The sequence below is a fragment of the Aspergillus aculeatinus genome (assembly GCF_003184765.1).
Source record: "Aspergillus aculeatinus CBS 121060 unplaced genomic scaffold BO66scaffold_3, whole genome shotgun sequence".
In the NCBI taxonomy this organism is placed as follows: Eukaryota; Fungi; Ascomycota; class Eurotiomycetes; order Eurotiales; family Aspergillaceae; genus Aspergillus; species Aspergillus aculeatinus.
The window spans coordinates 488,076-508,723 of record NW_020291472.1 but is presented as its reverse complement, the minus strand read 5'-3'; the positions used below and the strand labels follow the sequence as shown (position 1 = coordinate 508,723).

At 53.0% G+C, this 20,648-nt stretch overlaps 10 protein-coding genes across 10 annotated transcripts in view; 7 read left to right on the top strand and 3 right to left on the bottom strand.

Annotated features, from left to right (window-relative positions):
• Positions 1-1,213: 1,213 nt before the first annotated feature.
• BO66DRAFT_453745 (ANP1/MMN9/VAN1 family protein) lies at positions 1,214-3,157 on the top strand (the record flags this gene model as incomplete). The annotated part of the gene is made up of 5 exons (XM_025652003.1): positions 1,214-1,386; positions 1,416-1,439; positions 1,486-2,117; positions 2,175-2,222; positions 2,277-3,157. 5 exons carry the CDS (start codon positions 1,214-1,216, stop codon positions 2,657-2,659), a joined length of 1,260 nt encoding a protein of 419 aa, XP_025508407.1. The 3' UTR covers positions 2,660-3,157.
• A 471-nt stretch (positions 3,158-3,628) lies between these two features.
• Positions 3,629-4,376, top strand: BO66DRAFT_388056 (uncharacterized protein). The gene is made up of 4 exons (XM_025646458.1): positions 3,629-3,758; positions 3,814-3,869; positions 3,934-4,097; positions 4,161-4,376. The coding sequence occupies exons 1-4, from the start codon at positions 3,682-3,684 to the stop codon at positions 4,188-4,190; spliced, it is 327 nt and encodes a 108-aa protein (XP_025508406.1). The 5' UTR covers positions 3,629-3,681; the 3' UTR covers positions 4,191-4,376.
• Positions 4,377-5,143: 767 nt separating this feature from the next.
• On the top strand, positions 5,144-6,888 carry BO66DRAFT_110927 (4-hydroxyphenylpyruvate dioxygenase family protein). Its single transcript, XM_025641824.1, has 3 exons — positions 5,144-6,050; positions 6,119-6,283; positions 6,459-6,888. Exons 1-3 carry the CDS (start codon positions 5,371-5,373, stop codon positions 6,841-6,843), a joined length of 1,230 nt encoding a protein of 409 aa, XP_025508405.1. The 5' UTR covers positions 5,144-5,370; the 3' UTR covers positions 6,844-6,888.
• Positions 6,889-7,153: 265 nt separating this feature from the next.
• BO66DRAFT_388054 (acyl--CoA ligase) lies at positions 7,154-9,263 on the bottom strand. Its single transcript, XM_025646457.1, has 4 exons — positions 8,533-9,263; positions 8,418-8,454; positions 7,466-8,337; positions 7,154-7,395 (listed from the first exon to the last, which is right to left on the bottom strand). The coding sequence occupies exons 1-4, from the start codon at positions 9,064-9,066 to the stop codon at positions 7,300-7,302; spliced, it is 1,539 nt and encodes a 512-aa protein (XP_025508404.1). The 5' UTR covers positions 9,067-9,263; the 3' UTR covers positions 7,154-7,299.
• Positions 9,264-9,631: 368 nt separating this feature from the next.
• BO66DRAFT_364896 (putative G-patch DNA repair protein (Drt111)) lies at positions 9,632-12,070 on the top strand. Its single transcript, XM_025645190.1, has 5 exons — positions 9,632-9,923; positions 10,023-10,442; positions 10,500-11,284; positions 11,338-11,433; positions 11,497-12,070. The coding sequence occupies exons 1-5, from the start codon at positions 9,743-9,745 to the stop codon at positions 11,596-11,598; spliced, it is 1,584 nt and encodes a 527-aa protein (XP_025508403.1). The 5' UTR covers positions 9,632-9,742; the 3' UTR covers positions 11,599-12,070.
• Positions 11,715-12,894, bottom strand: BO66DRAFT_425565 (uncharacterized protein; the record flags this gene model as incomplete). Its single annotated transcript, XM_025650239.1, has 2 exons — positions 12,779-12,894; positions 11,715-12,662 (listed from the first exon to the last, which is right to left on the bottom strand). Exon 2 carries the CDS (start codon positions 12,534-12,536, stop codon positions 11,715-11,717), a length of 822 nt encoding a protein of 273 aa, XP_025508402.1. The 5' UTR covers positions 12,537-12,662; positions 12,779-12,894.
• Positions 12,895-13,389: 495 nt separating this feature from the next.
• BO66DRAFT_312904 (E2 SUMO-conjugating protein UBC9) lies at positions 13,390-14,136 on the top strand (the record flags this gene model as incomplete). The annotated part of the gene is made up of 4 exons (XM_025643369.1): positions 13,390-13,424; positions 13,511-13,671; positions 13,748-13,771; positions 13,883-14,136. 4 exons carry the CDS (start codon positions 13,390-13,392, stop codon positions 14,134-14,136), a joined length of 474 nt encoding a protein of 157 aa, XP_025508401.1.
• A 901-nt stretch (positions 14,137-15,037) lies between these two features.
• On the top strand, positions 15,038-17,640 carry BO66DRAFT_388050 (asparagine synthetase B). Its single transcript, XM_025646456.1, has 9 exons — positions 15,038-15,158; positions 15,263-15,313; positions 15,387-15,412; positions 15,473-15,499; positions 15,555-15,590; positions 15,650-15,798; positions 15,864-17,119; positions 17,190-17,294; positions 17,357-17,640. The coding sequence occupies exons 1-9, from the start codon at positions 15,133-15,135 to the stop codon at positions 17,397-17,399; spliced, it is 1,719 nt and encodes a 572-aa protein (XP_025508400.1). The 5' UTR covers positions 15,038-15,132; the 3' UTR covers positions 17,400-17,640.
• Positions 17,641-18,245: 605 nt separating this feature from the next.
• Positions 18,246-19,689, top strand: BO66DRAFT_388048 (porin). The gene is made up of 4 exons (XM_025646455.1): positions 18,246-18,263; positions 18,347-18,435; positions 18,500-19,232; positions 19,294-19,689. The coding sequence occupies exons 3-4, from the start codon at positions 18,711-18,713 to the stop codon at positions 19,441-19,443; spliced, it is 672 nt and encodes a 223-aa protein (XP_025508399.1). The 5' UTR covers positions 18,246-18,263; positions 18,347-18,435; positions 18,500-18,710; the 3' UTR covers positions 19,444-19,689.
• BO66DRAFT_388047 (DnaJ domain protein) overlaps positions 19,681-20,648 on the bottom strand; it is a 1,545-nt gene continuing 577 nt past the window's right edge. The window contains exon 2 of the mRNA XM_025646454.1: positions 19,681-20,580. Within this exon, the coding sequence (XP_025508398.1) occupies positions 19,872-20,580 (709 nt within the window). The 3' untranslated portion in view covers positions 19,681-19,871. The remainder of the gene's footprint in view (positions 20,581-20,648) is intronic.

Here is a 20,648-nt window from a genome sequence, read left to right as displayed (position 1 = left end):
CGAAAGTGGTGGTGTACATCAAAAGAAAAGGTCGTTCGGGGAGTATGAGCATGGCATTTCTCATGGAGTTTGTACCAGTCCCTCCATTGTTTATATTGTCTATATCGAGAGAGGCTATACAGGGTATCATTTGTGGGCTTCATTTCTGGCGTGAAAAGGGATCTATCTGGGAACCATCTTGTGATTTACTGAGTTTAGAAGCATTTATATACATACATCATCATTTTCGGTAATTCAGATCTCTTTTGCAATCTTTTCCCATGTTTTCGTTCATTAGTTTCGGATGTGTTTCAGAAGGCTTATGAGTAAAATCATTATGAGAGAAACCCCATGAGAGATGTATATCTGACGGGTGTCACTCACGAAGTAGTATTATGAAATGAGCCAATGGCCGGCAGCAGAGGAGCAAAACTTCTTAGAAGCCCTGGACAAAGTAGTAAAATTTTTGTCTCCGAAGGCAAGTGAATTATTCATGGTTATGCTGATGAGTAAGATATCATTAGTCAGGTCCACGGTACCCTGCCTAGTACTGTACCTATTAGTTATTAAAAGTAACGGACCAATCCGGTAGCCGCCAACTGGACTCTCTGGCTGGAACCATCGGGCGGGTCGAATCTTCTAATCCCTCGCTGTCAAACTGGTCCGTCTTTCCTTTCGAACGACCGTTCCCGAATTTCCTCCAGGGCTTGCGACGCTGGCATTGAATTGTCGAGGATTAGCAGGGCTTTTGTTTTTGTTCGAATCTTCTGTCCGGCTCACGCCTACGTTCGTTTCAAGTCCAATTACCCATTGCTCGGTTTCGGTTCCGCGCTCTACCGCAGCCAGCCCTTGAGTCGAGTTCCCTTACTACTACCCTTTTCCTTCCCCGGGCGATCGCAGGTCCCCCCCCTTCTCCGTATCGCATCATCAACTCTGACCTGTCCACGTCAACCCATCGGGCTTGTACCTGGCTTGGAAGTTGATTTACGATCGGGGCTCGCGTCAAGTTTCCTCTTCCTCGTCGCGGGAATAGTCTCTTTCTTCACTTCGTTCGCCTGTCATCTCGTCGATCAGAGAGCGATTCAACGGTCTCCTTGGATTTGTGTCTCAGCGATAGGTAAATCACGAGAAATCGTCGCCTGTTGTGAGCACCGGCGATTTCCTGATAAGTGAAGCGAGGCAAATCACGGGTTGGCTCGCGTTCAACTTCAGCGACCTTTTCTCCTTTACAAACATGTTGCTCCCCAAGGGTGGTGTAACGTGGAAGTCGGCCAAAGCCAGGCTGCCTCCATGGCGGGCTGTCCTGTTCATGGTCACGAGAACTAGATTCCTAGTATCACTGGCCGTGACTGGCTTGATGGTCCTTCTATGGCGTGGTATCAGCAGGTCGGCTTCAGAAATGCAAAGGTGAGTCCCCTCTCTCATCGATCGCGCAGGTCGCCATACAATGACTCCCTATCGTGAGTTCAAGACACGGAAAGAGTTAACACCGACGACTGCATGCAGTTTCTATTGCTACGGCCCTCCGAAATCGCCAATGGATATGTCCATCAATGAAATGGTCGAATGGAACGCACATCTTCAGACCCCTGTGGTCTTCAATCACCACGATGCCTACGAAGTAAACTCATCCAATATCAAGCACGTCGACCTCAATCCCATCAAGTCGACCCAACAGGCCGTCGCGAACGCTGAGCGAGTACTTATCCTGACGCCACTAAGAGATGCCTCGGCTCATCTGATCAACTACTTCGACCTTCTCTACAAGTTGACGTACCCCCACGATCTCATCGATCTGGCATTCCTCGTTGGCGATAGCAAAGATGACACCATGGCTGTTCTTACCGCAGAGTTGGCTCGTATTCAGTCTCAGACCGATGAGAAAATCGCTTTCCGCAGTGCTACAATTGTGGAGAAGGATTTCCATAGCGATTTCCAGATGAATGTCGAAGACAGGCATTCATTTGCTGCTCAGGGACCGCGTCGCAAGGCTATCGGCAGAGCTCGGAACTACCTACTCTACTCTGCTCTCAAGCCTGACCACTCATGGGTCTATTGGCGAGATGTCGACATTTCTGACAGCCCACCCAGTATCATTGAGGACTTCGTCGCTCACGACAGAGACATTCTCGTGCCCAGTATGTTATTACCTTCAGACATGTACCCTAGGAGCTTCATACTAATCATCATCGCAGACATCTGGTTCCACCGCTACAGGGATGGCCGCGATATTGAGGGTCGCTGTATGTACCATACCAACAAATCAACCTATTGACTCTGTTTGCTGACTCTTGCAGTTGACTACAACTCGTGGATCGAATCCGACAAGGGACGTCGTCTTCGCGAGACGCTCGATCCGGATACTGTTTTGGCCGAAGGTTACAAGGAGTATGATACTGGCCGACAATACCTCGTTGGCATGGGTGACTGGAGGAATAACAAGGATGAGGAAGTCGAGCTGGACGGCATTGGCGGAGTCAACATCCTCGTCAAGGCTGACGTTCATCGGTCTGGTATCAACTTCCCTGCTTACGCCTTCGAGAACCAGGCCGAAACCGAAGGATTCGCCCGCATGGCAAAGCGTGCTGGGTACGGCGTCTATGGACTACCCAACTATGTCGTCTGGCATATCGATACCGAAGAGAAAGGTGGTAACCTTGGGGGCCGCAAAGCCTATTAGCTGCATTTACGGGTTGATCCTATCTTTCATGCAGTTTGAGTGAAGCGACCATCTTCATTCCTTGTTACCAAAACTCGAAATACCCTTTTTTCCCTGTGTACATCTGAGCCGTTATGATGGTCATCTATGTGGAGGCTCACCTATTACGTCTTTTTTATTTCAACCTTTGTGTTCTTTTCTTTTTTACTTTCTCTTTGCATCTGTTCTATTTGCCTGAATGCATGCTACGGACACTGAGACGGATATCTCACAACTCCGGTAACTTTTCTTTTCTTGTCTCTTTCTTTTTGTGTGTGTGTGTGTGTGTGTGTGTGTGTGTGTGTGTGTGTGTGTGTGTGTGTGTGTATGAGAGAGAGAGAGAGTTTGTGATCCAGGGTTGTGTCTGGCTTTGTTGGCGCTACAGGGACAGTGTTTAGGTATATTGGAGAACACCCATAGAGCGCCGGTTGACTGAGCTCTGATTATGGCTTGCTATGTTCTTTCTTGCGGTTAAGATACTAGTGACGAGCATCTTCTCGCCCAGCGGCTGGTGCTCTATGCCGATGCGCATTGCACTCTACGCTCTATCTCGATTACTGGATCAGAGCGGCAGTGTCATCAAGTAAGAGGTGCACCCCCATGTCCATGTACATATGTCGTACAGAGTAGAGTAGTAGTTCGAGCAATAACAACTCGCTATGATGGTATCATTGATAAGCATGAGCCCCGCTTCCAAGGTGATCACTGCGTCAAGACAGCTGTGAGACATTGGGGAGAGGGGGTTAGACTAAATCCCAGTGACACCAAAACCGGATAAGTCTTGCGCCCTCAGCTCCGTCTCCCCCGCCACCACCCACTTAACTCAGCCAGCCTCCCCGCCCTCCGCTTTCGCTTTCCCCTCAGCCAACGCCATCTATTTCTTCTACTTCTAACTGTAGTTTCTCTATTGAGTTTGGCGCTGCTACTCCTTTTCCTCTCCATTTCTCCCCTGTCACTACTACTGCTGCTGCTGCTATACCATCTTAACTCAACTGTTCAGCAAAATGTCTGCCAAGAACGAGTTCCTTTGCATCCTCCCGGACAAGCCCGACGCATTGGCCAGAAGACTGGAAGTGCGCGCGTAAGATCGACTCCTTCAACCGTTTGCCGCTGGCGCAGAGCTGAAAATGAATCAGACAACATCTTGCAAATGTCACCCCTCTTGTTGAGTCCGGAAAGGTTGTCCTGGGCGGTATGTCCCAAGCAAATCATCCTCCCAAACAACAACATCGGCTAAATCAATGGAATGCGGATAGGAGCCATGCTCGACCAGCACCCGAAACCAGACGACTCCGTCTCCTTCAAGGGCAGTGTTATGATATACGTCGCAGAGAGCAAGGAGGAGGTCGAAGAGTTGGTGAAGAATGATATTTACACCAAGTCTGATGTATGGGACCTAGAGAAGGCTCAAATCATTCCGGTAAGGTCACCATCTACTTGTCTTTTCTTTGCGCACGTGCTGACATACTTCGCCATACTTCAGTTCAAGTCTGCTGCTCGCTTGGCTTTGTAGATCTCTCTCCCATAGTTGACGAATGCAATGACATCGTTGATCCCCGTGACAATATGTTGAATGGTTCCTTTTGACGGATTGTAGTATACCACTGAAACCCTTTGTGCATGACAGCTGATAAATTTTTAGGTTCGAATCGACATACTCGAGTCGCGCTTCTCCACAACCCTCCCGTGGTAGTTAGGCCACCTTATTCTACGCTTCCCACGATCATTGCCAGGTTTTCCTCCGAGATGACTGCTAAGTGGCTTCCATCCCCAGGACTCCTTGCACGCCTTGAATCCATTGCTATTGCTATGCATAGTCGAGGGGCTATCCGCATTTGCATGCATTAACCGCTACGCCCCTCTCTCCTCTTTAGGAAGTCACTGTACACGCGGCACTTGCTCTGTCGTGACAATTGTCGCTGAATGCTGGTTTCCTGGATGTGACTTGTGCTCGAATGCTCTAGCTCTTGCTCAGCTGCGAGCTATCTAGTCGCCAAGACTGAACTGCATGGATGATGAAACGGTCGATGAGGGTTTTCTCGTCGTGCCTTTCATCATTCGACGAAACATGCGCAGTCGAGTCTTGGCACATATACTCCGATGCAATACTACCCTGGGTCACCGACTCGTCATTGCATGTACAATGATCGACGCTGTTGCTTTTGCGTTGTGTCATCAAATCGAAGCCCACTGGAATTTGAGCTTGCTGAGGATTTGACACCTAGCATTTACTTCGGGGGTCCTGGGTCGGGTGATGCAAACACAGGAGGGATGAGTTCGAAGCTGATATCTTGAATTAGTCATGTGTAGTAAGACTGGTGGAACGGTGACGTTGTTATCACATTTTGAACCAAGTGAACCGTTACAAGGGTTAGTATAAAGTGCAGGGTCAACCGCCCTTGCGGGTATCCATTACGGAATCTGATAATGTAGATCGTTTTGATATTGCATGAACCGGATCTGACACGACTCCGTGTGGTATGTACCGGTCTATGGATTTGCGCTCTCACGTCACGCACATGTGCCATCATGTTCCAGTATTTAGCCATGAGGAGATAACAACAGCAACCACGACAACCGAAATAACAACACAGAAAACGCTCTCCGCAAGGTTCAGATCGTTCACTATCTGCCTTCGACAGCCTAGATACATCTAGGACGCTAATATACTGATACTCTCCATACCGTCAGCCATGCCCTCCAATGAATCTCTTTCCCAGCCTGCGGGCGGCAACGGCACCAACGCCGTCCTCCGCCGCGTCAACCCGAACTATACTGGCTACGACTATGTAAGCTGGTACGTCGGCAACGCCCGCCAAACGGCGACATACTTCGTCGCCCACTTCGGCTTCAGCATCGTCGCCTACCGCGGTCCCGAGACGGGCTCCTATCTCTCGTGCTCGTACGTCGTGGCCAACGGCGCCGCCCGATTCGTCTTTACCGCCCCCATCGTGGCCGCGGACAACGCCGCCGAACAGCGGGGCTCGGACGAGGATCGCCGGCTGCTCGACGAGCTCCAGACGCACTTGAACAAACACGGGGACGGGGTCAAGGACATCGCCTTCCAGGTCGACGACGTGACGGGCGTCTGGGAGCACGCCGTCCAGAATGGAGGGGCCGTCTCGCTCCAGGAGCCCACGACCCTGACCGACGAGGTCGATGGCGAGATCCTCCGGGCCACGATCAAGACATTTGGCGACACGGCGCACACGCTCATCAACCGCTCCGGCTACCGGGGCGTCTTTCTTCCCGGATACGCAGCCGTGTCGGGCCTCGACCGCTTGAACGACCTGCTGCCGCCGGTCGATGTCATTGAGATTGACCACTGCGTGGGCAACCAACCGTGGGACGGGTTGGACACCATTGTCAAGTTGTAAGTGCTTCGTCCTCTACGTCTGCACAATACGTACGTGGGCTGACTACAGCCTCTTCTGGCGCCAGCTATGAGGACGCGTTGAACTTCCACCGCTACTGGACCGTCGACGACAAGGAAATGTGTTCCGAGTTCTCGGCAATGCGCTCTGTTGTCGTGGCCTCGCCGGACGAGGTGATCAAGATGCCGATGAATGAGCCGGCTGTTGGGCTCAAGAAATCCCAGATCGAAGAGTAAGCTTCTTGTCTCCTTCTGAGTGGGGGTTTTCATTTATCTACACAAGCCACTCTCTCTCCCCACCCACCTCCCGGGTCCTCCCAAACCCCCCCCTCCACTTCCCATTCAAGCACAAAACCCACGTATCCAAAAGAAGGACCGATAGACCCACTCCCTGACCACATCCGACAGATTCGTCGACTACTACAACGGCGCCGGCTGCCAGCACATCGCCTTCCGCACAGCCAACATCATCGCCGCCGTCGAGAACCTCGGCCAGCGCGGCGTCAACTTCCTCACCGTGCCGGCCAACTACTACACGACCATGAAGAAGCGGCTCGCCGCGAGCAGCCTCAGCATCGCCGAGGACATCGACACCCTGCAGAGGTACAACATCCTCATCGATTTCGACGAGGGCGGCTACCTGCTGCAGATCTTCACCAAGCATGTGGTCGACCGCCCCACGGTGTTCATCGAGATCATCCAGCGGGAGAATTTCGATGGGTTCGGGGCGGGCAATTTTCGGAGTTTGTTCGAGGCGTTTGAGCGCGATCAGGCTGCTAGAGGGAACTTGTAGCGTGCGGTCGGATGGGGTGGGTTCATGTGTTGGTTTAACTGGGGGGAAGGGGGAGGGGTGTTTTGGGAGCTGGAGCGTCGTTCTTGGGTTTGGATTGTTTGGGTGATTGGGTTCTTGTTTGTCTGTTGCTTTGGCTTTTGAGATGTTTGGGAAAGATCAGATTGCGGGTTTGTGCACGAAGAGAGTGTGCTCTATTCAAGCTTATACTGGGGCTACTGGGGCTACAGGGCTACAGGGCTACAGGGCCACATGGCCAGGGGTTTTGGTTTCTCTGAGCCGTGATGAGACACGAGATGCGTACAGGTGATAGAATAAGTAACGATAGTGGCCTTTAGCTTTAGGACAGCGATGATAATAACAGCAAGATATCTATCTATAGTGCAAACATCCGCCCTACTCTTTTCAAATGTTGCGTGAGCAAGATCTATATTCTAGGCATTCCCAAACCTTACGAGACTACAGCTTGGCCTTGACCTTCAGCATCGCCTCGGCCACCTTGCGCCGCTGGATCTTTCCCGTAGCTGTCTTGGGAATCTGCGGGACAAGCCAAATCTGTGGAAACCATGCGTGTTAGCAGCAGCCATTTCGGTGCCAAAAAACCAGACAGCAGCGACAGACATACCTTCTTTGGCGTCTTGAACTTGGCCAACTTCGACTCCACCCAGGCCTTGAGTTCGGCCTCGGTGGCACTCGCACCGTGCTTCACCACCACCGCCGCCCCGATCTCCTCGCCGTAGTGACCCTCATCCGGGATGGCGAAGCACACCGCCTCCGCCACCTTGGGGTGGTGGAGGAGGGTGTTGTCCAGCTCGATGGGACTGATCTTCTCGCCGCCCTTGTTGATCAGCTCCTTGATGCGGCCCGTGATGATCACGTACCCGTCCGCGTCCTGCTTGCCCTGGTCGCCGGTGCGGAAGAAGCCGTCCTCGGTGAAGGACGACCGGTTGGCTTCCGGGTTGTTCAGGTACCCCTTGGTGACATTCTCCCCGCGCACGCAGATCTCCGCCTCCTGGCCCTGGGCCACTTCCTTGCCGGCCGCGTCCAGGATCCGCACTTCCACCCCCTGGCCGAGACCCACGCTGCCGGGCTGACGCTTCGCGGGGGGTAGGGGGTTGCTGGTCATCTGGTGCGCGGCCTCCGTCATGGCGTAGGCTTCGAGCACCGGGGCGTTCAACGCTTTCTCGAGGTCCTGGAAGGTCTTGGGCGAGAGCGGGGAGGAGCATGACCGGATGAAGCGGATGGCCGGGATGGGGTTGGGTAAGGGGGTCTTCAGGAGGATCTGGTGGATCGTGGGCACCGCGGAGTACCAGTTCGCCTGGTAGGTGATGAAGTCGGACCAGAACTCCGACGCCGAGAATCGCGCGGGAACGATCACCGAGCCCCCGGAGTACAGAGGCGCCAGGAATGCGGCTAGCAGACCGTGGACGTGGAAGAGGGGCATCACCAGGTAAGTCCGGTCTGCTGGGGTGAGGTTGTATGTCGCTTTGATGTTGCCTGTGCGGGGATTGGTCAGATCGGGGGGGGGGGGGGGGTTTCTTTTGGAGGATATGCTGGGGCAAGGACTGGATGCTTACGCATTGTGGTGGTCAGGTTCTTGTGTGTGAGCGGGACCTGATTGTGAGAGTGGTTAGTAGATGATACCGAAAAAAAAATCGGACCTGATCACAGGGAACAGAGCATGAGACGTACAGCCTTGGGCCTGCCAGTGGTTCCGCTCGTGTGCAAGACGAGAGCAACATCATCGGGTTGAGCTTGTTGGACACTGACGCCTCCATTGCCAGACAGCTTGCCCTGTTCCTTCACATCGAGCACGATCTCGGCACCGTTCCAGTAGCACTCGGCGATCGCGGCATTGTACTTCCTCCCCGCGCGAACGGCGGGACCTTCCTTCGCATAGGAACCCTGGGGGATCAAGACGAGGGTGGAGCTGAGATCGTCGATGTAGAACTCGAACTCCTCCTGCTTATAGGCCGGGTTGAGCGGCGCAGCGATCGCCCGCTGCCACGAGGCGGCCAGAAATGCCACGATGAACTCGTACGAGTTGGTCAGCGCCAGGGACACGGCGGCGCCATGTCCGACCCCAAGCTTGGCTAACTTGGCCTGGAAGTCGGCGATATGCTTGTGCAACTGCTGATAGGTGATCGCCAGAGGATGGGTTTTATTGGGCACTAGGATGGCGATATCCGCACTATCGGAGGAGAATGACCGCGCCAATGTTGCCATGGCGAGTAGTGTGCTGCACGAGGGTTACACTTGGGTCTTGGCTGTCTGGGATGTTTGGGAGAATCGATGGGGTACTTCAAATGAGTATTGCGATGATGGTGATTTCAATAGCACAATAGCACAATGGCACAATGGCACAGTGACACAGTGGAACTCTTTTGCATCAAATGTTTTCTTCACTGTCAAGAACAACGCAGAGTTGCAGGCAATCATGCCAGCCAGGCAATTGCATCATGACCTTAACCGGTACCTAATGTAGGCATCTCCCAATCCCTACATAGTTAGTGCCAGTACGGGCCGGATACTTTGTTCCGTTCCAGTTCCACTCCGCTTTAGGGCTGGGCTGGGCTCACTTGGCCTCGGGATTTCCTAATTCAACTCTGGGGCTCCAGTTCACAACTAGTCACGTGATCGAATCCTTGTTCTGCTGGCTTGGCGGGCGGTGAAGACCTGCTGTTGATATACTGCCGTCTGGACGGTGTGGAAGGCGGTGGAGTGTAGCGGCCACCGCCTCGCCGGAACTGCCGCTTCTCATTATCATCAAACCTCAGACGAGTCTATGAGAGTCGTCGGGGATTTGCGTCATCTAAGCTTAGCGGACTTGTCTGTTATGACCACACCACCTTTGAATCTAGAACACGTTATTATCGCTGAATGGACTTAGCCGCCATTCGTCATGAGCTCCGATCCCGCCCCTCCTAAGCCTGGAGGCCTGTCACTATATGCCAATCTGCTGGACCCCTCCGCGGATAACTCTCCCGGAACGATTTCTCGCGCGCCTGTTGTGTTCAGACAGGGCGCTGAGGCCGAGGCCCAATCCGATGATCCAGCTGCTAAAAAGCAGCAGCTCAGTGCCGGTAGACTCATGCCCTTCTCTTTTGAGCGAACTTTGTCGTCTCTTTGATCGATCTGATTGCTCACTTGTCCGCCCGGTGATTCATGTCGGTGGCACTCAGCTTCTCTCCGATTTCAACCTACCAGAAGACCTCAACTCGCGACTCAGAAACCCAAGCCGAAGCCCACACTGCCTAAAGCTCCAATTACTGCCACGCCGGCCGCTGCATCAGTCAAAACCACCCTTGCAGACTGGGCGGCTACCGAAGATGACGATGTCAACGGGTTCTATGCTGGACCGAAGAGGCAGCGCGGAGGTCGCAAGAAGCGCAAGAAGAACCGGGAAGTGCAAGAATTCATACAGAACTGGGATGATATCTACGATCCGTCTCGGCCAAACAATTATGAGGAATACAAGCATAGCGACGAGCAGATAGCTGAGATTCGAGAGTGGAAAGACCGTCTATATGCACATCGCATGGCAAGATCGCCCAGTAGGGAGTCATACAGTGACGATGATGACTATGCACGGCCAAGGAACCGTAAGCTCACACTATTGGCATGACGAGAATGTTCAGTTGCTCACCATAGGATTCCAGGTCAATTCGCGCCCCCTGGCAGTTTCGCACCGCCCCCGGGCCTGAACGATGCTCCTCCCAGGCCACCTGTGGAATCACCATCCACTGAAGAACGAACCGAAACTCCGGATGATGTGTCGATGGGAGGGATTCCCCCGCCCCCACCGCCAGACGAGCCACCATCCCATGTTCCCGACGACCCCACAGGCGAGGATGCTTATCTGCGAAGGCTCCAGATGTCGACGGCAGGGAGCTCAGCAGTGCCCCCTCCACCACCTCCGCCACGGCCTCTGGATGAATTGCAGCCAGCTTCTGCGACCATATCTCGCGCTCCGGTTCGATACACATTACCACCTCCTCCTGAGGACATACCTGCCTCGGAAGCAGAGCTTGAAGAAGTGTTCGCCAAGGAGCAACCGGTTGATGATGAGCCAGGAGACGATGGTCAGCGCTCCCTAAGACCGGGCCAGAAGGGCTTTGCCGAACGACTCATGGCGAAGTATGGCTGGACAAAGGGCTCGGGCCTTGGTGCCACAGGGTCCGGAATTGTCAAGCCACTGCAGGTCAAAGTTGAAAAACAGAAGAAACGGCCGGACTCAGAAGGGGGTGGCTTTGTGACGCCCGCTGGACGGGGTAAGGTCATTGGCGGTGCGCGGAAGAACGAGGAAGAAGGCAAATTCGGCCCAATGAGTGAAGTAATCGTTCTCAAGGGCATGCTTGATGGGATGGATCTTGAGGCTGAATTGGCTGGCGACGGAGAAAGCGGTGGTCTCATGCAGGAGATTGGAGAAGAATGCTCCGACAAGGTCAGTGATTATACGAGAACCCCTGACGATTGCCGTATCTAACTTGCGAGCAGTACGGCCGTGTCGAGCGAGTTTACATCCCACGAGATTCGATGAAGCCCCCTGTTCCAGTGTTTGTGAAATTCACCAATCAGCTTTCGGCGCTGCGGGTAAGGCAATACCCAGTCATGTCACTCATCAGTTACTGACCAGTGTACTAATGAGGCTTGTAGGCGGTTAATGCTCTCGAGGGCCGAATATTCAATGGAAACGCCATTACTGCGCGGTTCTACGATACACAGAGGTTTGAGGAAGGGGATTATGATGGTCAATAGAAATGGAACCTAGTGATAATCTAGCTATCTTCGAGCGCGAATAATGACGTGACGGAGGAACATATATTACATCTTTCAAGTCTCACGTGTACCCTTATCGAGACTGGTCATGCAAGTCAGAAAGTGATTCTATCGAATAAACCCTCGTCAGAAGGCTCGGACTTCTCAGCGTTCTTTGAGTCCGGAGCAGGCTTGTTGTGTGTTTTGACCTCTCGTTTTCTAGGGAGTGGGATACCAGACTGAACCCTTGGTTTCTTACCCACCTCGTTGCTTGGCTTGACTTCCTGTTTCCTAGGGAGTGGGATGCTAGACTGGCGCTTTGGCTTCTCATCCACTTGGTTGCATATTTTGGCTTCCTGGTTCTTGGGAACTGGAAGACCAGACTGGTACCTTGCTTTCTTATCTACCTCGCCGCGGGCTTTCACTTCCTGACGTCTAGGGGTTGGAATACCGGTGGGACGCCTTGGTTCCTCGATGTCACTGCAGGCTTTAGTTTCCTGACGTTTAGGGACTGGAATCCCCAAGTGACACTTTGGTTCCTTAATGTGGTTGGGAATGTCGACCTCCGCAGTCTCAGGGACGGGATTATCGGCTTGACACTTTGGTTCCTCAGTTTCCCTACCGATGTTGACATCGTGACCCTCAGGGACCGAAACACCGGATTGACACTCTGGTTTCTCCTCAACGGGCTTGCAGATGTCGACCGCTTGACTTTCAGGGACTGGGGTCTCTGGCTCACTGGACGTACGAATTGCTTCATAGTACTCTCTGTAGTATTCCTGGCAGTCGGGACATAGCCCCTTCATTGGGATCCCAGTAGCTTCAGGGTTGGTACATTCATACCCCACTCTCAAGGCTTCATCGCATCTGATATCAAAGTCACGGGACACATCGATGCATGTACACCCAGAAAAGTAATAACGAATCTTATGGCACATCCTGAATGCGTGATCAGAGGTAGACTGCTGGGAAGTGGGTCAATGGTGTATTGTACAGAAGGATAGCCCTCCCCGCTAGATAACAGGTCGACTGATGATGAACTTCCTTGTACCCTGGCTGATATACTGCGGCGTTGAAGTCAGTAGATCGAGCCAAGCGAGGTGACAGGCAGCATGATCAAGCACGCTGCGAGCAAGCCATTTTTACTTAAATAACTAACAGGGCGTATGTGAGACCTAGCTTGAATAATCACAGTCCCCATGGTCAGAGGAGACCTTCCGATAAAGCCTTTGTCACCCATGGCTTGCAGGCCATGGCTTGCAGGCCTTGGGTTATCAGTCTGTTATGGTAGGTTCATTCATAAGGCGACGGGTTCATGCATTGTCTTACTATAACAAAGACAAGTTCGCAATGTAGTCGATGCTCGGGCCAGTAATCAGGCGGGGATTGAGAGACAACTATAGCCCATTCTGTCATGTGATGAGGATGACCTGCAGCAGCCCCCGAGAGTGATTGGCTGTTGGGCGGATCGATAGCCGGTGGGCGAGGCGGGCGACAACTGGTGAGTGCCAGTGCCCACTGCAGTCTCCCAGGCCGGGATGATCTGGAACTTCCGTTGTGCACATCCATTCACATTCACTAGGCCTAAACTACCACTAGGTAACCTACACCCCGTGGACTTTCCCGTCCATTCATATAACACATCTGTGTTCTTTTCTTCTCTCTTTCCTTCTATCCCTCCTCATCTCTGCACCTAGCTAATTCCTGGTTATCTCTTTCCAGCGTCAGTCATCTATCCTCCCACTTTCAGCTTCCAAGTTTCCCCACCCACGTGAATTGCGTATATTCGACATGTCGCTCTGCATAAACCGCCTTACAGAAGAAAGGTGAGGGTTTCTGTCTCCTCCATGGATGCGCCATGGTATAGTCAGGCTAGTGCGCTAACTTCTGATATTGCGCCCCCCACATGAAGAAAGCAGTGGCGTCGAGACCACCCTTTCGGATTCTACGCGAGGCCCCATCGCAACCCTCAAGGTGCGCTCGACCTCAAGAGATGGGAGTGCGGTATCCCTGGAAAGGCGCAAACCTTATGGGAGGGTGGGCTTTTCAAGCTCGACGTTACGTTTCCAGATGGTGAGTTCAACTTCTCTGTCATCAGCTTTTTTCCTTTGTGCGACAGGCCATAACTGATCGCTGGCCCGCTACGCAGAATATCCGACTAAGCCACCTAAATGTAAGTGCATCCCTGCTGACAACAAAAATCAATCCCATGCGACTTTGAAAGTCTTGCGCCAACCTCACGATATCGCGCGCCAGAAACTAATATGGTTTTCATTACCCGCAGGCAAATTCGTCCCTCCGCTCTTCCACCCGAACGTCTACCCCTCCGGCACCGTCTGCCTTTCGATATTGAACGAAGAGGAGGCATGGAAACCTGCCATCACCATCAAACAGATTCTTCTGGGCATTCAAGACCTACTGAACGACCCGAACCCGGAGTCACCCGCCCAGGCTGAGGCATACAATCTGTTCAAGAAGGATCGACCGGCGTATGAGCGACGTGTCAAGCAAGTGGTCAAGGAAAATCCGGCCCTTTGAATGTCATTCATGCATACAGTGAACAATGCTATCGCTTGGTACATTCTAGATTCTAAACACACAAACACACACTCGACTACTGTTGTCGCGACAACCAGACCTTGGTCTACGCGCGGATGCAGCTTTCGGCGATTTCCTGCATATGTGGCAAACGAACGGATCGCCGCGGACTTCGTCGTCTCTTTCTCCGACGCGAAATGACAATCTTCACCGAGAGATTCGTGCAACAGAATGGTGATTGATATCTGGATCCAGGAACTCTTCCGATCAGCGACTACATGGCGTCTTATGTCCTCGAAACGTTTTGCATGTTGTTTCTCCTTTCAAATCTGCCGGCTGATTTATTTTATGTATTCCCCATATTGGCCAGTCTGTTTAATTTTTTTTTTCTTAGCGAGAAGCATGGCGTCTCAAAATCAACAATATTGTGGTGGCCATGCATGGCTTCATTGAGAGAGCAAGAAAATCCGACCGAGGTCGTTCCGCACTGGCCGGGTTGGTGTTCTCCGTTCATTCTTGGCACACCTTCTAGATCGCAACCGATTTCGTCCGCAAGGAGACAGAACAGAGATTGGAATTTGGCACATTGGCACATTGTCAATTTGTCCGCTCATCCGGGGCAATTGCCTGAATGTCCTGGATGGGCTCCCCCATGCATTAGGATTTACCTACCTTCCATAGTACCAGTAGTGTTGATTGCGACCTGTAGTTACCTTCCAGACGTCACGAAGATCAATTAAACCAATGAGAACCGGGGAGAAAGGTCCGACGTCCGAGACGGGCCACGGTTATCTTATCGGGTGAGTCAGTCCAATTACTTGTGGCCGAAATCGCCCCTCGTTCCGCCCCGCCGGGAACGGGTTGCTCGTTCTCATATTTTAAATTCACCTGCTTCCTCTTTCTCCCCCAGACGGTTCCTTTCAACGTTTGGTCAATTGCTCCAGGAATATTTGCTGCCTGAATCTTTGAGTGCTTTCTCAATTGATTGTCGCCAGCATGTGTGGTATCTTCGCGTGTCACCAGTACGTCTCTTTATGCCGGTGGCCATGCCACATTCCTTGTCCTCCAATTTTCTTGACCTGCGACATCGCTTGGGTTGAGTCAACCACTGACCATGTCCACACAGTCACCCCGATGTGCAGGCATTCAAGCCTACGGCCTTGCGCATGGCCAAGGTGTAAGTCAATCAATCACCTTCCTCTCTTCTCTCGCCTGCGTGATGTTCATCTTTCGCTGATTGTTGTTTCTAGCTTGCGCCACCGCGGTCCCGATTGGAGTGAGTCATAGTGCTTTCAAGTGTGACCGACAGCAGTAGCATTTTCTGACCCAGGAATAGGCGGAAGCTGGATCTCTGACAGCACCAGTGAGTTGAGCACAACCGCGTCTATTCCTCATAGCAAACACTAAGTGAATTATAGTCCTCACCCATGAGCGTTTGTGTATCGTCGGTGTCGGTACGTGCTTCATCGCCCACCCGTTCTTCGGACCACCTAACAAGGAAACCTTTTTCAAGACTCCGGCGCTCAGCCCCTTGTCAACGATGATGGCTCTCTCGCCCTAGCTGTCAACGGCGAGATTTACAACCACCGTATTCTGAGAAAGAACCTCAATGCCGACTACCAGTTCAAGACACACTCTGACTGTGAAGTTGTTATCCCACTGGTAGGTGTGACGAAATCCGGGAAAATTTGCTCCCGTGTCAGATCAGGAGCTAATCAATTCCCCAGTACATGGAATATGGCCTGGACGCCCCCAAGCACCTCGACGGCATGTTCTCGTTCGTGCTTTATGACAAGAAGCAAGACAGGGTTATCGCTGCACGTGACCCCATTGGTGTGACCAGCTTCTACATCGGCTGGTCGTCCGAGACCCCCGGTGCTGTGTACTTCGCCTCCGAGCTGAAGTCTCTGCACCCCGTCTGCGACAAGATCCAGGCTTTCCCCCCCGGCCATGTCTTCGATTCCAAGACCGGCGAGTTCACCCGCTACTTCCAGCCCAAGTGGTGGGACGCTGCCAACGTCCCCACCACCCCTATCGACTACAAGGTCATTCGCAAGTCTTTGGAGAAGTCTGTCCGCAAGCGTCTCATGGCTGAGGTTCCTTACGGTGTTCTTCTGTCCGGTGGTCTTGATTCCAGCTTGGTTGCCTCCATTGCTCAGCGCGAGACCCTGCGCATGCAGGAGGCCGCCCGCACTGCTCAGGCGCAGGGAGTCTCCTCTGACTTGGTTGGTATCGATGACGAGAACGATCTCTCCACTGTCACCACCTTCCAGCAGCTGCACTCCTTCTCCATCGGTCTGCCCGGTGCTCCTGATACCCAGGCTGCCCTCGAGGTTGCCAAGTTCCTTGGAACCAAGCACCACGCCTTCACCTTCACCGTTGAGGACGGTCTCAACGCGCTTTCCGATGTCATCTATCACCTCGAAACCTATGATGTCACCACCATCCGTGCCTCTACCCCTATGTACCTCCTGAGCCGCAAGATCAAGGCTATGGGAGTCAAGATGGTTCTCAGTGGCGAGGGCAGTGATGAGATCTTCGGTGGATACCTGTACTTCCACGCCGCTCCCAACAAGGAGGAATTCCACAAGGAGACTGTCCGACGTGTCAAGAACTTGCACTTGGCTGACTGCTTGAGAGCGAACAAGTCCACCTCCGCCTGGGGTCTGGAAGCCCGTGTTCCTTTCCTCGATAAGGAATTCCTGGAGACTTGCATGGGTGTCGACCCCGCTGAGAAGATGATCACCAAGGAGCGTATTGAGAAGTACATTCTGCGCAAGGCTTTCGACACCACCGACGAGCCTGATGTCGAGCCTTACCTGCCTGACAACATTTTGTGGCGCCAGAAGGAGCAGTTCAGCGATGGTGTCGGCTACAGCTGGATTGATGGCCTCAAGGATCAGGCTGAGCTGCAGATCACGGACGAGATGATGAAGAACCCCAAGCCCGAGTGGGGAACCGACGTCCCCGACACCAAGGAGGCGTATGTTAAGCCTTTTCCTTTCATAGTCTATCAGTGATAAGGACGTGTGAGCTGACTTTTGGAAATTCAGGTACTGGTACCGCTTGATGTTCGATGAGCACTTCCCCCCCACTTGCGCGGGCACCGTCGAACGTTGGGTACCCACATGGTCCAAGCAGACCGACCCTAGTGGAAGGTAAGCAGGAGCTGTAGGAATCGGATGTCAAGCCATGTTCACTGACGAATCTCATCTATCAGAGCCATTTCCACCCACAACGCCAAGTACGACAACGCTGTTTGAACGAATTTATGCGATCCTATGTAATGTCTGTGGGTTCTCAAAGTTTTTGGGTATAGAAGCATGCATGGAGTGATTTTATCCTGGAGTCAGGCATTGGGACGCAAAAGTAGGAATTGCTTTGCTTATCTTCTCAACAAAACGTTTTTGTAAGAATGGACTGGAGCTGTAGCGTTAAGATCCCCAATGTATCTACTTTTGGATAGAGTGTCAAGAAGTTTGATGAGTGCACTCTCAAGATTTCATGGTCAGATTGTAATGCTCAACCACAACGACTGAGAAATCCTTTAGAAGAAAGAACATGGCTGGGTACCTATTAGAGTAATTTTCATTGCAGAGTGCAGGGAAAGCCGAGGCAACAAGAACTGGCAATACATAAGGTAGCAGCTCCGCCAGCTCAGCTTGCAGAAGCGGACAGAAGCAGAAGCCGCAGGAGAAGCACGGCCCCAGGCATCGACATCACGGGACTTAGCGGCTTTTACCGGTGCCCAAGCATCCACCAATCAGGGCGTGGGGTTTCTCCCGTGGCTTCCCCATTGTTTGTCTGCTTTGACGACTCAACGACCTCTTCCTGCCCTGTTTCCCCATCGTTTCCCTTTCCCTTCTTCTCCCCCTCGTCACCTCATCCTTTCCCCCGTCCAACCACCTCCCATAACAAGACCTTCTATTCCTCCACCCACCTCCATTCCACAATGTCTGCTCCTGCTGCTTTCTCTGACATCGCCAAGGCGGCCAACGATGTACGCTTTTCCTTTCAGTCGTTCCGACTTCGAAAGACCTCGGATGACAGTATCTCCTAGAAGGGATTTTCGTGCTAATAAACAGCGCAATAGCTCCTTAACAAGGACTTCTACCACGCCAGCGCCGGTGAGTCCCGCACTGCTTTTCGCGCTCTTTCGAGGACGTGTTTGATGATCTCAAGTGCGCAAATTTGCTGACACCCTGCTTAGCCAGCCTTGAGGTCAAGTCCAAGGCCCCCAATGGCGTCACCTTCAACGTGAAGGGCAAGTCTGCCCACGAGGGTCCCATTGCTGGCTCCGTAAGTTGAACCAAACCGTACCGAAGCACGATGCTTGGATGCTAAACCTCAATTGTGCCAATAGCTCGAGGCCAAGTACGTCGACAAGCCCACCGGTAAAGGCCCCAAATCGCGCAAAAAAAACACGCGAACATCCCTTGCGCAAACCTCCCGACCCTCCACCTTCCAGAGTGCCCGACAACCGGCTCACGCTTATGTTTGCGTGTGGCTATGTCCCGTCTAAGCACCTCTTCGTCTATCTTATGTCAATGAATACCCAGCATGCGGTAGTGCTAATGTTCCGTCCTCGTTCAGGCCTCACCCTCACCCAGGCGTGGACCACTGCCAACGCCCTCGACACCAAGCTCGAGCTCGACAACAACATCGCCAAGGGCCTCAAGGCTGAGATCCTCACCCAGTACCAGCCCGCTAAGCAGTCCAAGGGCGCTAAGCTCAACCTCCACTTCAAGCAGCCCAACCTCCACGCCCGTGCTTTCTTCGACCTCCTCAACGGTCCCTCCGCCAACTTCGACGCTGTTCTCGGCCACGAGGGCTTCCTTGTCGGTGCTGAGGGTGGCTACGACGTCCAGAAGGCCGCCATCACCAAGTACTCCGCTGCCGTCGGCTACAGCGTTCCCCAGTACTCTGCTGCCATCACCGCTGGCAACAACCTGACCGTCTTCTCTGCCAGCTACTACCACCGCGTCAACGAGCAGGTTGAGGCTGGTGCCAAGGCCACCTGGGACTCCAAGACCGGTAACTCCGTTGGCCTCGAGGTCGCCAGCAAGTACCGCCTTGACCCCTCTTCCTTCGCCAAGGTATGTTCCGGATATGAATGTCAAGCGTGATAAGGTCTAACCTGTTCGACTGTGATAATAGGCCAAGATCAACGACCGTGGTGTTGCCGCTCTCGCCTACAATGTTCTCCTCCGCCCTGGTGTCACCCTTGGCCTTGGTGCTTCTTTCGATACCCAGAACCTCAACCAGGCTGCCCACAAGGTTGGCGCCAGCTTCACCTTCGAGGCTTAGAAGAGCTACATAGTTAGCATCAGTCCGCACTCAGAGTCTAGCGTTCGAGTTAGCCGGATACATTGATTTTTGGAAGCCTTTAAGAGTAGAAACTTGATTGCTTTCTTATGGTCTTTGAAGGGGCTATTGGTTCGCGCAGGATTGGTCTTGTGGGTGGGCGTGGGTTCTTATGGATGTCTAGTTAATAATCATGTATCGTATCTACCGACGATAAGTGTATATCAAGTCTACATTTCCCTTTGTTCATTATATGTACATGCTGCATGATATCAATTGATCAAGCCTGTCGTCTGGATCCAATGCCACCAAGGTATCTACCGAACTCCTGTACCATGTGTATCTTTCTACCCGACACATTTGACGATGCCAACCGTGCCCAATACACTCATGCACCCATAAACGTGATTACCCTGTACAAGCACACCTCATCACCTCAATTGATCTTTCTGTTTACTTACTTTCTCACGTGGCCATTGAAACAAGCCCGCCACTGTTGCAGCCCCGACCAAGATCCCACAAACAGCCGCGAATCGCATGGCGGCCCCCCAGGGACTCCCAATGTACTGTTCCTTCAGGGCGGCTTCCATGGCTTTCTGCCTCCGCTCTTTCCGCCGAACATCTTCCGCCGACTGAGTCTTATAGTGACCCCTAGCATTGAAATGATGAACGGTATTCCTATGAATGAACGCCGTCGGATCCTCATCATTAGTGGTAGTGGATGACTGGCCCGCAGCATCACTCCCACCACCACCTGTCGAACTCGGCCCGGGGTTCGTCCTCCCCGTCCGCCCATACCCACCATGCGCGTAGAAACTCGGCGGCGGGCCCCGGAACTGGCCCCGACGATTACTCAGCCCACTGGCGGGGCGGGACCCGGCGTACGAGGCCCCCTTGGTGTGGAGGTTGGCCCCGCCGCCGTGGCTGCTGTAACTGCCCATGGGATGTTGGCCGGCCGTGGCGGTGGACCGCGTGTTCTGGTACTGGGCGTAGATGCCGTGGTCGCGGTCGTAGGCGGCGCGCTTGTTGGGCTGGCTGAGCACGTTGTAGGCGGAGGAGATGCGGGCGAAGCGCGAGGAGGCGGTCGGGTCGTCGCGGTTGCGGTCCGGGTGGTGGCGCATGGAGAGGGTGTAGAATTTTCTGGATTTTTGATTTAGTGTTTTGGGTGGGTAGGGGGGTTATGTGGAGTGGGGGTTTGGGCTTTTGGG

Excerpts from the sequence above, each read along its gene's own strand:
- BO66DRAFT_388056 (XM_025646458.1), top strand. The coding sequence starts at position 3,682 with ATGTCTGCCAAGAACGAGTTCCTTTGCATCCTCCCGGACAAGCCCGAC. Across the intron at positions 3,759-3,813 it reads AGAAGACTGGAAGTGCGCGC|ACAACATCTTGCAAATGTCA; the intron begins GTAAGATCGACT and ends AAAATGAATCAG. Across the intron at positions 3,870-3,933 it reads CGGAAAGGTTGTCCTGGGCG|GAGCCATGCTCGACCAGCAC; the intron begins GTATGTCCCAAG and ends GAATGCGGATAG.
- BO66DRAFT_110927 (XM_025641824.1), top strand. The coding sequence starts at position 5,371 with ATGCCCTCCAATGAATCTCTTTCCCAGCCTGCGGGCGGCAACGGCACC. Across the intron at positions 6,051-6,118 it reads TTGGACACCATTGTCAAGTT|CTATGAGGACGCGTTGAACT; the intron begins GTAAGTGCTTCG and ends TTCTGGCGCCAG. Across the intron at positions 6,284-6,458 it reads AAGAAATCCCAGATCGAAGA|ATTCGTCGACTACTACAACG; the intron begins GTAAGCTTCTTG and ends CACATCCGACAG.
- BO66DRAFT_388054 (XM_025646457.1), bottom strand. The coding sequence starts at position 9,066 with ATGGCAACATTGGCGCGGTCATTCTCCTCCGATAGTGCGGATATCGCC. Across the intron at positions 8,455-8,532 it reads CCACTGGCAGGCCCAAGGCT|GTCCCGCTCACACACAAGAA; the intron begins GTACGTCTCATG and ends TCTCACAATCAG. Across the intron at positions 8,338-8,417 it reads GAACCTGACCACCACAATGC|GCAACATCAAAGCGACATAC; the intron begins GTAAGCATCCAG and ends ATCCCCGCACAG.
- BO66DRAFT_364896 (XM_025645190.1), top strand. The coding sequence starts at position 9,743 with ATGAGCTCCGATCCCGCCCCTCCTAAGCCTGGAGGCCTGTCACTATAT. Across the intron at positions 10,443-10,499 it reads CTATGCACGGCCAAGGAACC|GTCAATTCGCGCCCCCTGGC; the intron begins GTAAGCTCACAC and ends ATAGGATTCCAG. Across the intron at positions 11,285-11,337 it reads GAGAAGAATGCTCCGACAAG|TACGGCCGTGTCGAGCGAGT; the intron begins GTCAGTGATTAT and ends ACTTGCGAGCAG.
- BO66DRAFT_388050 (XM_025646456.1), top strand. The coding sequence starts at position 15,133 with ATGTGTGGTATCTTCGCGTGTCACCA. Across the intron at positions 15,314-15,386 it reads GCCTTGCGCATGGCCAAGGT|CTTGCGCCACCGCGGTCCCG; the intron begins GTAAGTCAATCA and ends TGTTGTTTCTAG. Across the intron at positions 17,120-17,189 it reads GTCCCCGACACCAAGGAGGC|GTACTGGTACCGCTTGATGT; the intron begins GTATGTTAAGCC and ends TTGGAAATTCAG.
- BO66DRAFT_388048 (XM_025646455.1), top strand. The coding sequence starts at position 18,711 with ATGTTCCGTCCTCGTTCAGGCCTCACCCTCACCCAGGCGTGGACCACT. Across the intron at positions 19,233-19,293 it reads ACCCCTCTTCCTTCGCCAAG|GCCAAGATCAACGACCGTGG; the intron begins GTATGTTCCGGA and ends CTGTGATAATAG.